Source organism: Erithacus rubecula, assembly GCF_903797595.1.
Source record: "Erithacus rubecula genome assembly, chromosome: 19".
Taxonomy (NCBI): domain Eukaryota; kingdom Metazoa; phylum Chordata; class Aves; order Passeriformes; family Muscicapidae; genus Erithacus; species Erithacus rubecula.
In genome coordinates, this window is record NC_136671.1 from 4,750,620 (window position 1) to 4,767,853 (window position 17,234).

Sequence of the window (17,234 nt, forward strand, 5' to 3'; positions counted from 1 at the left end):
TGGCAAAAGAGGCAAGATAAGCTCCTCAAAACCAGACAACAGAAAGTATGATATGGAAATTCTTTGTTCTTGAAACCACTACATCATATTTTTAGCATCAAAGGGGCTTCCTTAGAGCTCAGTATACAGCATTTTTCAGAACTGGATTTTGTTTTCTTCTTTCATGCCTCTTTTGACTACAAAGAAGAGTTGATTAGAATGACAAGGAGGCAGTAAAGAGCATAATGAACAGCAAAGCCAAATAGATCTCTCAGTAACACGCACATCTTCAAGTGGTTGTAGTGCTGCCAAATACAAGTCAGGAGGTACAAGCACTAGTGAAAATAAAAGCTTTAAGTCCTGTCAAGATCAGGATCATTTAAAGCTTTACATTTTAATTTTAAGGCGTTCTATTTTAATGTTAAGGTGTTACAAGTTTGTGGAGAGAGGGCGCAGGGACTGTGTCAGACAGCAGCAGAGCCTACCAGCTGCTCCAGCACCCTACACGTGCTGCTTTGCCAACACTCACAGCAAGTCCTGAAGATTGTGAACCACACAAAGACGTGGATCAGCAGCAGAGCAGAAATTAGACCAGTTTTATCAAGATACCAGTGCTAAACACTCTCCATGAGCCTTTGGTACCTCTACAGTAGAGGTTAAGATACAGTCACAAACAAATACTTCCCTATTTTTTTCCTGCCTAAATTACTGGGTTGTGCCCAAATGACCTATATCCATCTCCATGGCAGAGGAAGACATCATCAGTGTAAGCACAGGCATGTAGTATTGTTGTCTGTACCTGAACTGTAGAAGACAAAGGCCCACCTTGGGGAACTTGGATAAACTTCCTTGACAGGGGAGAGGGAGAGCTGCCTCAGGAGACCAAGACACTTTTAGTTGTCGTCAATCAGCAAAATCTTTTTAAACTTTCTACCTTAGGGAAACGCTGCCTCAATAAATTAGATCAGCATTCAAATAGCAGGTGAAGCAACTTTGAGGGGTAGGGAACAGTATAGATTCCCACTGAGCACTGTTTGGAATTTCATGCAGAGTACAGGGTATTTATTCTAATTAGCAGCAAATATAACACATACAATAAAGAATTCTAAGGATTTAAAATTTCCGTTTGCATAGTACACATATACACACATACACATATCAGGTTTTACGGTCCTCACAGATACTCAAGAAACACAATCACAGAGAGAGGTGCAGTCTTAACTTATGATGTTTAATATGAGGAAAAGAGTACAGTAAGTATCAGAAAATTTCAGGAGCTCTGGGTAAGACAAAATGAGAGAACTGTACCTCCAAAGGACGAATGGTCTGTAATAAAGGGTTCCATTTATAGTGATGAAGAAATAGAAAACCAAAATTCCTTGGTGTAGCTTGATGCTGCACCAAGGCAGGTGCACAAACTTCATGGTGTGAACAAAGAACAAGCTGTGGTGCACAATGCACTCAACAACAGACAAGATAAATGTTAGTGATATCAATCATAATTGATATTGGGTGTAAGATCTAACAGAGGGTGTAAGATCTGGGGCATAAAACCCCAGAACCAGTCACCAGCACGGCGACATCTACATGCACATTTATTCTGAAAATGACAGAGACATCCACCAGCTCAAACATCTGCATTCACTAGGGTTTCATATGTGGACAGCAGAAGCTCTGGATTGGTGACTACCTCAGTCAAATCCCACAGAAAGAAGGCTGCAAAAGAAAGTTATCACAGAAGAAAACCCATGGAGCATGGGGTCACACTTCTTCCTGGTATCTCAGAAAAATACAACACAGAAGTTTCAGTTTTTCAGTGCAGATGTTAATAAATAAAGTATATTTTTTCCTTCTGTCAGAAGACATTGATCAGATTTATGCATATGTCAGATATTCAGACTAATATGGAGGAATGTTAGGGGCAGTAAAAATTACTATTAAAAGCAAATTAAATCAGTAGGAATCTATGATGTCTGTAGCCTACCTGAGAGGAGGTGTTAGGAGCTTGGTTCAAATGAAAGTCACTAAGCCCATGGCAGAGCTATGTAATGTAAATACGAACAGCTGAAGGAACTAAAGTAATGACAATCCAATGAGAATGCTGGGAAAATCTTAGACATTTACTCCAATGAAAGAAACTGTGAAAAGATGGAGTACATAAGAAACAGGTAAAAAACCCCCAACAAACCAAAAAACAAAACTCTTTTGAAAATAAATTACTATACACAGGAAAAGCATTGCCCAGACAACCAAATTCAGTCCAGACTGAGAGACTGCTCTATTAAGCATGGTAGGAACATATAAGAAATCCTGGCCTCGTCTTGAAGTATTTGCATTTAAGATGATGAAAGGAATTCATAAATGCTGAATAGTTGGGATGTTCTATGGTCTGTTTGCAGACAAACCATGAACAAAAACAGGGATGGAAAAAATTAAATTAATCAGGAGAAAATATGCACTCTTACTTATCCTAGCAGATCTCAACAAAGCCAAGGATTGTTGTTTTTTTTTTTTTTCAAAATACGTCACTGATCAATGACAAATATTTTAACAATATCAGTGTACAAACATGTATTTCTTTGTGCATTCTTGGACACTAACTCGAAAGGTGGAGTGAGTCAGTCATCAAGTGTAGCTGTAGAAACTTCAGCATATTTAAGGCCTCTAATTCTTCCCACTGAATTCTACAAAGTTTTTAAGACTAGCAAATTACAATAATATTTTGCTTTGTGAAATAATCTTTCTTGCTCTCCTTAATCTCTTTGTCTCCACAAAGTCTCTAATTTAATGGAGCAGGATGCTTCAAAATATTGCCAAGGCCATTATCTCTAGTGGTATTAATAAACTTGCCTCCAAGACACGCCCATACTCACATTCCCACATGCAGCCATTTCACATGGAAGGCACCGAGAATGCCTCAGCCCCTGCGGGCAATGTTTCTGAGCACTGTGAAAGAAGCAGCGCTAAGGAAGAAATAGGTAGGGCATGGCAGACACACGAAAAACCCCTCTCATATCCACGAGAAAGCAGGCTGAGCAGCCCATTTGCCAAGCTCTACGTTTCCTGGAGCAAACAAGTTGCAGGAAACTCCTCAAACAAGCCAGAGCTGGCCACACAAAAAGCATAACCCCTCCCTTTGGTTGTTACGTTGATAACTGGGCAATCCTTGGCCAGAGGACTTGAGGAAAAGGAAGGCAGAAACAGGAAATTTCAAGATCCAATTCATGGAATACCATAGTGAAACACTGGCTACCAGAGCACAGAAAAATACCCATCCCCATCAACTTCCCCGATCTAAAAGCATAAAATAGATGGCTCAGGGAGATAAAGTCTTCTCAAAAATGTAGAGATCTGCTTTGCCAGTCACCCACAAATTGTCTAATAAATATACCAACACACAGCAGGGCACAGACAAACTCAGGGAAACAAGCAGTGAGCACCTCCATCTACACAGGAAGCCAGTTAGCTTGTCCCAGTTTGCTCTCTTGGTGCCACAGAAACAGGAGACGAGTCTGGTCAGCCACAATCATACCTGCAGGAGGAAAACACCACTGATTTCTGCCACACAGTTCTGCTCTGAGCTGCAGTGCAAGTTCTTATTCATTGAAAACAACACAGACACAAGACTCTTAGACCAACCTAGCACCTGCCATAACCTACCCTCTTCCAGACGCTTTAAGCCAGCCTTGGCTTTAGCTAAGAGCAAGATGATTTGCCATCACTTAACGTCTTGTAGCTTCTTTCCTCCTCCTTCTGCTGATCAGGTTTTTTTCACTTTGCTGGCTCTTAACACATTTGCTAACTCACATCAGGACACTTCACCTCCTCTCCATGCTTTCTACAGTGTCTGGTCTCTTAGATCAATGCAAGGTGTTAATCTTTATCCCTATCTACTCCATGCTACCCTCATAGACCCACTTGGCCATTGGGTAGGGCCCTGTGATATGGTACAACAGCAGCAAAAGCAGTCGGTGTAGAGTTCTCCACACACACAGCACTGAATTCAGTAGTGACAATGACTGCTCTGCTATTTCACATTCATTGCATCCTACCTTTTTCCCCTGCATCCTTTAGCACCCCATACCCATTCCACCTTTGGCTTCCCTTCAAACACCATCCAAGATGGTACAACCAGTCCTTCAACCATCTGCCTGCTAAAAACTACAGAAGAATTGCAGATACTTTATTTTCTCTCAGGAGTTCACAGAAATCTCTCTCCGCAGGCACTAGAGAGCTGGGCCAAGAGACCATGTTAAAATAACCAAGCTTTGGGTTTTAGTTTTCACCCAGAGAAGGAAGTAAGTTCCATGATTTCCCGTTTCCAGGTCTTTCTTTGAAAATCCTTTCTTTTCTTTAATAACAAGGGGTAGCAGTCAAGTGAAAGCAAGGGCTACTTGATCCATTGTTTGGCCCCCAGCCAGGTTCTGCTGGTCCCGCTTTCCCTCTCAACCACCCGTTTTTCTATCGGTCCTGTAATTTGGGGAGATTAAGATGTATAGCCTGTAAATTGGCTAAACTTTTCCAGGCTGCTTTAATGAGACTTCATATAATAGGGCTGGCTTTTTTTTTTTTTTTTTAATATTTTCCTTAACGTGACCCATATGGAAATAAAAAGATATATTTTTTAATGTATGCTAGATTACGGCCGACATTTTCCTCAAATTAAAATCCATGCTTCAGCAGCAGCATACATTTTCAATGATGTCAAATATATTTTTTCAGCCAACTGGCTGGGGTCACCCTTATAACTCAAAGTTTAAGTGTGCTGGATAATCAGTAGAACATGTGAGACTCTGTAGGGCACTGTGGCTGCCTTGGTGCCTGCTCAGGAGCACACAGGGCCTATTCTACTCCAAGGCACTCGGGGCAGGAGATACGGAATGAGACAGGGATAAAGCTCTGCCTTGGAACGAGCTGACAGCACATGGCTCACAGCAGGAACCATGTGGCTCCAGCCCATGGAGGCATCAAGCTCTTCCAGCAAGATCACCAGGACAAAATCACCATGCTCAGCTCTAGGCTCAGACTGATTTTACAGGCAAAGCTAAAACCACCAGCACTTCTGCATTGACAGATGGAGTGTCCTTGTCAACCATTCCTGTTATTATTGTGTTGGGAATGACACTCAGTGGGAGCAGCCACAAACTAAACAAGGGCTGTTCTTAGCTTTGTTCATACTGAACAGTACTTCATTACTCAGCTACTTACTTACCTGATTTTCACACCCTAGGAATAAAGTCAGAATATTACCGATAGCATAGCAAATGTTTGGGCCTGTTGACACTCTAAATAAAGCTACATAGATTGCAACTAAGGCTGAAGCAAAATTTTCTAACAACTCTTTAAAGTCACTGATAATGAATCCACAATTGCTTAGGGAACCAAAAGAAACACAGGGCTTTCCACTTTAAATGTTTTTTTTGTTGTTGTTTTTTGGGTTTTTTGTTTTGTTTTTTGTTTTTTTTTTTTTTATTTCACACTATAGTTCCTGATTAGAAATTGCATTCTCATACAATTCAGTCCAAAAATCCCATTTCCATCACAATGATGTCCATTCAGCTTTACAGAAAAATATTTTTAAGTTTTAAGTAATTTCATAGTTAGCACAGATAGTGATAACTTAGAATGGAAAACTGAAACCTGGCCTATACTTAAAAGTAGCACAAGAATGCTGGTATTGACTGGGTGTAGAGAGTAACCCCTGTAACCCTAACATGGATGAATTCAAAAATGGGCAAAAAACCCAAAAGCAAACAATCAAAGTCAGTTTGCTCCCAGGGCTTGCCTCAAGCACGAGGAAATCACTATAAACTATGTAGACAAATGGTTCTTTTAAAGCTGTGGCTCCACTCAGAAGATTCAGTGATAGAATTGTGTCAGGGTATTTATGGCAGCAAACACTTCATAGTTAATGAATAAAAACCCACCAAAACCTCATTTACAGTCAAAATAACAGGTAATTAATATACAAGGGATTATGTTACTTCAAATAAGATTCAAAAAGGTTATGGGATTCAAGTATCAGGCTTCGCCCATAAATAAATTTGTTCAGTCACATCTGGCTTGCTCAACACCCCTATCTTCCCATCACAATCCTGTTCCTCTTCTGTTTAAAGATTCAACCTGTGAAATATTCATTTTTAGCCCAGGTCTCACAGACATTGAGGGCCCTGGAGCCTTGCTCTATCGCTATACCATTCTAATGGGGTTTTCATTCAACAACAATTAAGTTATTACTAAATAACTGCACTAACAATATACCTGTGACTGTACATATTCAGTTTCCTGGAGAAGTCAGTCCTGCCTTACTGAGCGAAGCCCAGATGAGCTACCAACGGCTCTGGAGCAATTTTATCCCAGGATGCAGAGGACACAGAGGGAATTAAGGAGAAAGTCATGTGAACCTAAAGGTATGGATCTCCTGAACAAGAGTAACAGTGTTTTGATGAAAGCTGCCCATAGTCAGAAGCAGAAACAACCATTGTATTGGAAATGCAGAGTAGGACACAGGTTGTCATTGAAACGAACATGAAATTGACTGTTGACAGTGAAAACAACCAACCAAGAGTTACAAAGCCATTTGTAGCATTTCACGAACAATACCAACATGAAAGGCCATGAACTTATTTCTGTGGAGGGTGGCAGACCACTGGAACACTAGTCTCCCTCTCTGGAGACGTTCCAAACTCACTTGGATGTGTTCCTTTGTCACCTGTACCAGGTGACCCTGCCTTGCAAGGGAGTGGGACTGGGTCATCTGCAGAGGTCCCTTCCAACTCTGACTATCCTGTGAACCTGTGAAAGCCACGTTTACTGCACCAGAGGTCACCTGTTTGCCCTCAACCTCCTCCCGCCATGAAGCGCTTCCTGAAGGGCCGCATCACCACTGCGCTTCGTGCCCCTCAGCCCCTCACGGCTTCCCGCGCTCGCCCCTCAGGGCCGCATCACCGCGCCCCGTGTCCCTCCGCGCCCCACGGCTTCCCTCGCTCCAGCCGCGTCACTGCCTCACTGTTCGTCTCGTATCCCTCCGCGCCTCAGAGCCGCGTCACCGCCACGCCTCGTGTCCCTTCACGGCTCGGGCGGCATCGCTCTGCCCTCCCTATCCTGCCGCCACAGCAGCAGGTAATTGCTCACCCGTGTCCTGCCTGGAGCACATTCCAGCGCCAGGGACATCCCAGATAGGTTTGAGGAAGAGATCTTCTCAAGTGTTAAGAGAGTCACAGAATGGTTTTGGTTGGAAGGGACTTTTAAGTTTCATCTCGTCCCAACCGCTGCCATGGGCAGGGACACCTTGCACTATCCCAGGTTGCTCCAAGCCCTGTCCAGCCTGGCTTTGGTCAGGCATGGGACAGCCAAGCTTCTTTGGGCAACCTGTGCCAGTTCTTCACCTCACAGCACAGGGAGCCTGTAAAAGGAGAACGTGGGCTACCCTCAGGTAGGAGATGAGGGTGATAATCACTTTCCAAGTTCAGCTTTGTGGCGTTCTATTAAACTCACTCATGGCCCATTGAGTCAAATAAAATAAATTTAATTAATTAAATTAATTTGTCACAAAGTAGACAGAAAATCCTTGGTTTCTTCTCCCATTGTGAGGGCTTAATGGCTTTTCTTGATGTCCTGGTCCACACTGGCATTAGCAGGATTGAAGCATTCAGACAATAGTAAAGGCTGAAACTGAGGCAAGTAACAAGAGTCAGGATGATTCCCGATGAAATTAGTTCCACTCTTGGCTAGACATGGTGCTGATAACACCAAGGTTATAGGTTCAATCCCTGTACAGGCTATATATATTTAAGAATTGGCTCAATGATCCTTGTGAGTACCTTCCAATTCAGAATATTCTGTGAATCAAAATGTGTTTACTCTATACTTGTTGAAATGAAGTAAAAATATAGAAGGTAATTGAGGCAGTTTTCTGAAAATCAAAAAAATTCTCCCTGGAGTTCTCATTGTTCTGAAGTTTATTCTCCTGTGTTTCACTCTAAACTCTGCATTTAATCAACTTATTGTCATTGATCAGCCATACCAAAGCAAGGCTGCAGTTCTGATTGGATATTACTGCATTTTAACTGAGCATCAGAAACATTTCTTAGTGATGAGACCTGTCAGACAGCTGAACTCTCTTCCCATGGAGCTCATAGGGGCCCTGTTATTGCAGCCAGTGGTAAATCCATTGTACAAAGTACTCTGTAGGCAGCAGGTTCAGGACAAAACTAAACTGATGTTCTGTCTCCAGGATTTTGGGGAGCTGCTCTGTGAACCTTGGGAGCTGTGAAAAAGCTGGGATTGCCCAGATGCCTTGCCGGAATTGCTTACACCCGTGTATAATTAAGAGTTCAGTTGTATAAGCTCTTTGGAACTTTCTGGAAGATGGTAAGTCACCAAATCATTGGACTTGTTCAATTTTCAGTGGCAGAAAAGGGTCATATCTGCAGAATCAGGTTCCTAATAAAATGTGGGAATGGGCAAGAACAGCCTTGTTTCAAAATTTGAATATAGCATTGAGATATTTATTTATTTTGAGCGTGAATATTTCCACACTCTACAGTGCTAACAAGAGCACTAAATTTGCATTTAAGTCTCTTTATTCCATAGCTAACACACTGAACTGTGAAAAAGACTCCATACATTTTTCTCTGATCATTTCTAGCTGTCCTGTATCTACTGGTTTCATTTAAGAACTGAAGGATGAAATGGAAGTAAAAACCAGAGAGTGGTGTCTTGAAATTGCCTGATATCCAGCTATACCAGAAATCTCATTAAAATATTATATATTAGAGTCCCATAAAATGTTCTTAATCAAACATGTCTATAGAAATATCCCTAACTGTCAAAGTAGAATACAGAAAAGGGTGAAGAGAAGGAAGGATTCAGATTTTTAAAGAAGTTTGGGAGTGCTGAAAAGAATAAATCTGCTGGAGGAAAGAAGGAAAAAATCAAATAGTTTTTGCCTGAGCACTAAGTATTACTGAAATCCCCTGCTTTGGCTGATGAGAGGAAAAGACGGGGAAACAGAAGATGTTTTGAATGTTCAGTGCCCAGGCAGTGGAGTGTTTTGAAATGTGCTCTGGTACAGCTGTGTTCTGTCACACAGCCATGTGCAGGCAGCCTTTGGTCTGCCTGCCAGGACAGGCAGGTAAGAGTGAGTGGTGTCAGCCCCTGGCACCTCCCAGCCCTGGCTGTGCACGGCAGGTGCTGCAGGCTCACTGCCAGCTGAAAGCCACCTTGTTTCCCTGCTTAGGCATTCCACAGGGTTACTGGAAAACTGCTTCAAGTGGCCATCCAGTACTAGGGAGTGCTTTTCACAACATGAACTCGTTCTAATGGACCCTAGAGGGCAACTGGTATTTTCTAGTATTTGCTATGGCACTTCAGGAATGAAAATAACTCTTGCCAGACTAAACAAGGCTAAATTAAATGAACAAATATCCCGTCTCTAGGACAAGTGCAATAACTTGTAGTTATGGGGCAGTGGAGGAACTGACAGCATCATTTCTTTTGGATACGATGATGTCACAGTGCACAGCTTTGGTCTGTTGACTGAGGTGGATTTTGTATTCCCATGTATCTTATCATCAGCACTTTCAAATCAATTTTACCCTTTTGAGGAAGGGAAGTGAGAGTTGGGGGTTGGATTTTTATTAGGCACAGCTGGTCCAAGGGACGTCATTTGTTCCTAAAGCCAGGGCTGTCTTTCATATGAAACTGTGGGGTGGATGGTGGGCAGGGGGAATCACTTGAAGTAGTTTCAGCAGCTGGGGGTCAAATTATAGGGAAAAGTGGAGAGAAGTGAAATTTATAATCTCTAATTTGAAACCAAAATAAGAATGAGACAAGCTGATTTGAAGGACTGGAAGGAAAAGGATGTGATATATGGCCTGATATAGCCAAGCAAAATGAACACTGGCATTGTACTATTACTTTGCAGACAATCCAAAAAAACCAAAAGGGCCTATTAAGGCTGTCTCTGTGGAGATCTAATTAGGGCATACAAACAATCTCTGTTGTTAATAGGACCCTTTAACCATACATGGACACCTTAAGAAGTCTGTAGCGGATATAGGAAAGATTCTGATCCATGATGGGAACAAGTGAACAAGAGCAAAGAAATAACAGATGAGAAATTGGCATAGGAAAAAAAAAGTCTAGAAATAGAATTATTGAAGTAGGAGAGGAACGTGAGAGCATTATTCTTCCCTAAAGGTGATGTTGTCCTGTTATGTGAGACATGATCTGCTTTGTTTGCTTAACATTAAGGGTATGGAGAAGAGGAATTGGTTAGAAATAATGCATTTTGAGGGGGAAAAATGTGCTTCTAAGGGAAAGTGTGGGAAAGATCATGTTAAAAGAATGTGTTTGCTTAGAGTGACTGATAGCAGTGACTACCTGTATCATCCTAGTGAAAGAGATCTAGAGGAAAGTTGAGTGCAAATTAAAATAGAATCACAAGTGCAGTGGGACCTCTTCTGGCTTCAGGACATCATGCAAGAAAGGTATCAGAGGAGTGTGGGTCCTCACTCACTGCAGACTGGACTTGTTGAGACAACAGCATCAAGTGACCCACTCACCCTTACACTGCAGGTGTGGTCCCTCTTCACACTTACCTTCTCTCCCTCCCAAGTTTCCAGGTAGCAAATAACTGTTTCACACCTATTACTCCCAATACGTGCTAATAATATTCTGACCACTCCTCTAGCACAGAACCCCACTCCTGTACTTGTTACAGCTAAGGGTTGAGTAATTTTTTTATGAGCATGTCCTAGAATCTTGAAAGAGTTATGGACTTAATCATAGCAGGATACTCTGTGGGCCAGCAAATGTTCAGAGTGTGTAGCAGTGTACCTGGACAGGGAGAATTTAATATCTGCAGAAAGCACACACTGAATGAGCAGTTGTTCATGGCATACTTGGAATGTGCTGTTCAGTCACCAGTGGGTGTACAGTATTTCTGTCACCTGAGTCCTGTAACTGGCTCACTTGGAGGGAATTTGCAGGTGGGATATTCACAGTGGCCTGGTTCTGAGCTATTTGCAACAAGCAATATTGCACACTAACACTTACAGGTAGTAAAGCATCTGAAATTTCATAATGTCACAATCCACTTACCAGTGGCTCAATACTATAAAGAGCCTAATTCAGTACTCAGACTTCTTCCCTTGGGTATTTAAGTCCCACTGAATCAGATGCTAAGAGAGTCAAAACCATGAGAAAAAAAAACACTTTGGAACCTTTATATGCATTCCAATCTAGCAGTGCATGGTCCTACAGCATTTTATCAGCAGTATTTAAGCTCCTCATTACCTATATGAAAACCCAGAGAGGTTATACAGCTTTGCTTATGCTGTGCTAAATAATTTCCTAAAGATTGTATAGGAGACCTGTAGTTAAGCCTGTAAATAGCATCCCATCCCAATCCTTCACTCCTCATTGAGGAAGAGTGCAAGTGTAGCTGTCCCAGGGAAAGAGATGTCTTAGGAGATCTGTTAGCCTTCCTTTCCGACCTGTTTTATGACTCTCTGCTCTGTTCCATAAAGTAAGTCTGACACTCCACTGCTTGGATTTTGGAGCAGCTAAGTTATAATCAGTTGAAAAAATCCAGTGAAGGCCAAAAATAAGAGTACAAAAACTAATTTTAATTTATTATTCGAAATTATAAATCAATTAGTTTATAACAAAATAACTAATCTATATGCCAATTATATATAGTCATCCAGTATATCAGCAGGTGCCACGACGTGTAGGAAACTCAAGGCAGTGATTTGGTAGCAAACCTACTGAGCTGATATTGCCCGTGTTTTGCTGGTGACATCATCACTGCTGGATGGCTCTTTGGAATTAATAACCTCTTCCACGTGTCCCTAAGCACGTGCTCCCAAAATACATTTCAATTGCTGTAAGGCTCAAGGACATCCTAAATCACCTTGGGTTAATAAGCAGAAGAAAAAGAGAAGGAAGGCATCCAGGATTTGTTTTTATTTCACTAGAAATACTTCAGATGAAGCAATTGTTAAATGCATTAAATACTACTCAAGTCAAGCAGGAAATAAAAGCATGAAGGTGGGAGAGATGTTTATATCAGATTAACATACTGAAAACCTGGCAGGAAACACTTCTCTAACTTGTGTATTGCCAGACTGGAAACCATGGCAGCATTCAAGATAGGCTGAGGTTCTGTGACTGTTTCATGAGCACTGGTTTTGTCAGGAGTCTTTGCAGAGGATTGTGTTAAACATTTCAGAATACAGAAGTTTAATGTAAAACTTCCCTGAGGAAAAAAAACCCCACAAGAACACTCACATTCTCACTCACAAACAGCAAAATTCATTCCCAAGTAGATGATCAGTGAAGGATGAGTAAATATAACTTCCACTTAGACCTAATCTGTAATTCTGGAATGTAAATGGTGCCTTTATCTCTTTCTCAGAACAGGGAAAATTTATGAAAGTATGAATAGATGTGTCATGGATGAATAATGCCAGTTTATTTAGAAGTGTCCAGAGCAGTTGATCTTCCAGGAACTAACAGGTGAAAATGAGTACTTAGCCAGTTTATGCTGGTTCTCTTTTTATAGAAGTAGGTTTTATTTATTCTGATGTGGTTTTTGCTTATCAGTCTGTAATACAGGGGAAATTGTGTCTAGAGACACTTTTGCATATAACATGCCCTGTCACTGCAGCAAAAAGTAATTCTAATATTCAGGTTGTGTTTCACTGAATTTTTGACAATTCTATCTGCTGCATCAAGCCTTGCACATCTGTGTGGTGCACCACAGAGAGCAGCATGGTTGTATTTCCTGAAACTTTGTGAAGTTGGAATTTTATTTAAGTAATAATTGGAATGTTGTTATTATTATTAATAGTGATTAGGCTCCAGTTTCTGAAGACATACAAAGCACAAGCAGTAGAGGTGTAAATAAATTATAAGTGCACAATATACAAAGGATCTTGTTCCTTCACCTAGAGAAGAGGGATTTTTCTCTGCATGTAATAGATGCTTTCTAAGCATCAGGTTTGACTTGTCCCTCTGCCCCATTATGGTTTTTTTCTCCTTACAATGGATAATAACAAAGCATAAAAACACAAGAAGTTGCCCTGAGTAGTGTTTTATCCTCAAGACCTATAGGGAAATAATTTACAGAAGTTGCTACCTCTGTACAAAACCAAGAAGGAAATTAAAAACTCCTGAAGTTGGAGCCATCTTTCTGCTTTTTGCCAGGAAAACAAGGCTTAGTTTAGAAGTGCAATGGGAGAAGTGATCAGTGTCCAACAAAGATTCCAGTTTTGTTTTTTACATGTTGCACTAAAGAGCAGAACCGCATTTTGGTTCATGAGAAAAAAATTAAAAACGAAAGACAAAATGTGTAAAAACCCCACTTTTTAATCAAAATGGTGTGTGGTTTTTGGTTGGTATCATTTGGTATGTCCTGTGGTGTGCAGCTGAACTGGACTGAGAAGCTGTGACATGCAGACTTTCAGAGAAGAGGTACATTCAGAATTCCCATTACACCACTCATCTCTACCTTTGCTGATTTTTTCCTCACAGTGCAGTATTTTCTCTTGTTATTTGTTCCGTGCTGCCTTAAAACAATTTGAACATCATAGTTTCACAAATCCCTTGCAGACTGCACTTATCATTCTGCATTTCATCCCATCCTACTCGTTCTATTCCCCAGAGAAGCTGAGGCAATCCCTTCCACTGCCTGGTGTGCTCCCCTTGCCCACCAGGGCTGGGGCAGCTGCCAGAGGTGGAGGTGAGCAGGAAGCAGTGATGGAGAAAGCAGAGGGGAGCACCTGGCACTGTGAGATCACTCTAGCAAGAGCTGGTTTAAAATTTCTGTCGATGACAGGCAGTTCAGAGACACTTGACAGTTTTATCACAGCAGAGCACACTGTAATTTCACTGCTTACATGGTACATGTGCTTGCATTTTACTGGTGTTTTTGCCTCCCCATGCACCTGCCCTAGTTACCTGAATGCAGTGACTTGAGTCACAGTTACTTTGCTCTCATTCTCTCTTACCTATACCACATCACACTGAAAATCCAGTAGGGAAGAATGCCATTGATTTATCCCATCTCCCAGGAAATACTGGCAAAGACTGGATGTTTTAAAAACTGTGAATAGCAAAGGCGTGTGATTGTTCCACTAAGTGTAATTTTCATCTCAGATGCATTTTTTTTAGAGACTTCCACATTTTATGAGCGTTTCACCATGTATTTGCTGTGTAGAAATGGTTCTCCCTGTCCCAGATCCAACCCTATATCCTCTGTCCCACCTCCCATGTTTATAGAGAATGTCATAATCATATGGTGCTATTATTATGCCTGTCACAAAGCAGATATGTCTAAATGGCAGCCTTTCAGGAATTAGCTCCCTCTTTCAGAAACCTGCAGTTGCAATTGTTTTCAGCTGCATATCCTCAGCTCAGACACCTTAAGACTGTGAAGCATGGTGATGTTTTGGAGGTCCTCATCTTCACATTCTAAAAGCTCTCAGCTTAGTTAAGTCTGTATTATAAGGATCCCAAGCCACATAATACTATCATACAGCAGTGGAAATCGTGCATGTAGCGAGCCAAACCTTTACATTGAATCAGCTGAGACAGAGACCTTGACAATCATCTCTCAGAAGCAGAAGTACTAAAGATGCCTGCATTGAGGCAGATTTTTGTAAGCCTTTAGCTATTCCACAATCCTTCCACAAACAGTGAGAAAGGTCTTAAGTATGCAAGTCAAGATTATTAGCATGTGACCCCAGCACCATGCTTTTCCATGGCAGCAGGGCACAGTGCCTGGGCCTGAGGGAGCAGAGCTGGTGGGTGACTGGGGTGTGCTCCCTGACCTCCCAAGAAGAGAAACCCAAGTAGTCTCTGACAAGCCTTGTCCTTCACACCCCGAGTCCTTGCTGTAAGCACTGTTCCTCCAGACCAGTCAGGGCAGCAAGAGGAGGGCTGGGACAGAGGACAGCAAGCCCAGGGAAGTTTAGTTTCGCAGGCTATAAATCCCCCTTCCCCTCCTCCCCTCTTTATTGCCTGTCTTTGGAAAACACAATCCGATATAAACCAGAGAGAGTGGAAGCAGGGCAATAAAACTGTACGGCAGGAGCACGAGTGTCACAGGGGTGTTATATTACTGGCATTCCAAGTGGCTGATGTCAGGCAGTGAGCAGCAGAGCCCACAAACCCACCAGGGCAAAGAAATGTCCCAACTGTCCTTTGTCTCCCTGTGACATCCCTTCTGTTCAGATCCATTCTCAACTCTTGCACTATTCATCTCTTCTGCCCTTTGCTACTCCCAAGTCCTTGTGTTATGATTTCAGAGGCTCTGGTTTCCAGGCTGTTCAAGTTGGGCACTCAGGCCTTTTGACCATGAGTCAAGATATTCTTGAAATGCATGATGTATTGTCTGATCCATGTGTAACAGGATCAGCAGTGCCACACATACAAAAATTATTTCTTGATGAGCACATGGCTGGATTAAAATATATATGTATTGATTTCTTTTATAAGTTAATTTATGCGAACTCAACTCTTTCTAGATTGGGCCAAGAGCCTCAAAACTGGTTAGCAGTTCTGAGTGCCATACATGAGTGATGGTTTTCACAGGACTGGCTCCCAGCATTTTCTGGAAACCAGGCCCCTTTAAGGTACTATTAATTGTGCACTTAAAAGAGTTTTGAACTGTCTTTGCCAATGCTTGCTGTGAAGAATTGAAGGAAAGACACTTAACCACAAGTTCCGAGGTATAAATATTGCTCAGAAACTCAGACATACTTCCATTCATAGAGCTGGCACAAGTACGATTTCTTGGGGCTAAGTTTCTTTCTCCTCAGTTGTCTTTAGTTAAGGTGTTTGCTATAAATTAACTTGTAAAGTTCTTATAATTGGTAGACTGAAAGAAATATCTCTGGAAAAGAATTCATTCTGCTTTTTTTTCGGATACGGTCGCACAATCAAAATTAAGCCTGCTGAAGTCAAGATGCATAACTCATGTTTTTCTCTCTCTTCTTGTTGTTGGTATTGTTCAGAGTTGGTTTGGGTTGGATCAGCTTCCTGATTTGATTTGTTCCGCAGCTGTATAAATGCTTGCTGGCACACAAGACATGGGGAAACATGCAGCTAAGGACAAGGGAATATGAGGTGAACTTTGGGGGACAGCTTCCCCTTATGTGGACTTACAGCAACCCTTTACCAGCAGCCTCAGAGATGCCTACCACAATGGCTTTGTCATCCTCTAGTTTTGCATATCTTTCTGTGGAGTTAGGACATGTAACAACCAAAGTTTGGTTTATCATTTAAGAATATTCCAGTTCTGAGGAATACTCAGCAGTGCCAATATGCTCATTGAAATGGTAAATTCTAAATGTAGATTCACAGAGCCCTGTGCTTGAATTTCTCTGCTATTTTATAAATATGACACATATACTCTGGGGTAGTTTTGGAGCATGTTGGGAAAAAATATCCAAATTAACTTTTGAAGTTGACCAATTAAAGCATAGTAAATCCCTGTGTAGACACTCTTCCTGAGTATCAAAGAGGCCTTAATTCAGGTCAACCTAATTTATTTTGTATTGAAGTAAAACAAATCAAATAAAGGTCCCTTTAATCCTAAATGAGAGTGCCTGTGCAGGCGGGTGGAGGGGGCTTAATGCTATTCAGAATTTAATGGCATTTGATAGCAATTACTTAGAATAATCTCCTTTATGAGGTTTTTGGACACTCCTCTCAAATTCAGTTGCACTGTTTGTTTAATTATATGGAATAAAGTTGACATTGAAGAGTTAACATTGGAAATTGAATTCCAAAAAGGTTTTCTGTACGTGAAATGTTGAGATTTTGAATGACCAAGGAAACAGGAGAAGGACGTGTGACTATCTCACCATTATAGGTATGCATTGCTCTCCATCTCATTTATTTCTACACATTTTGCCAAGTCTGCATAGCACTGATTTTTAGGTTTGAGTAACTTTCTGGTTCAACACAGCACTTGGAAGAGAAAGCTGTTAGATTAATAATTGCTTCCTGGTCTGTATATAAAGGGAGGTTCTCTTCATTCTCTCCTCTGACCAGATGGATATTTAATGTACAGAGTATCATGCTATTTTGCATGAACATATAACACCTTCAATCCTGTGATCCTAAAGGGTCTTCCAATGTCAGTGAACAAAGCTTCCACACTGTCCCTGAGAAAATCAGAGAAGTGCCATTATCCCAAATTTACGTATAGGAAAGAGATGATCCTGAAAAGTGAATTGTCT

The 17,234-nt window shown here is 41.4% G+C and overlaps 1 protein-coding gene across 1 annotated transcript in view; it reads left to right on the plus strand.

Annotated features, from left to right (window-relative positions):
* Positions 1–6,834: 6,834 nt before the first annotated feature.
* The window catches only part of LOC306810308 (proline-rich extensin-like protein EPR1), a gene marked incomplete at its 5' end in the record, with an annotated part of 46,162 nt that continues 35,762 nt past the window's right edge, over positions 6,835–17,234 (plus strand). Inside the window, 2 exons of the mRNA XM_079322737.1 lie at positions 6,835–7,101; positions 7,264–7,414. Of these exons, the coding sequence (XP_079178863.1) occupies positions 6,835–7,101; positions 7,264–7,414 (418 nt within the window). The remainder of the gene's footprint in view (positions 7,102–7,263; positions 7,415–17,234) is intronic.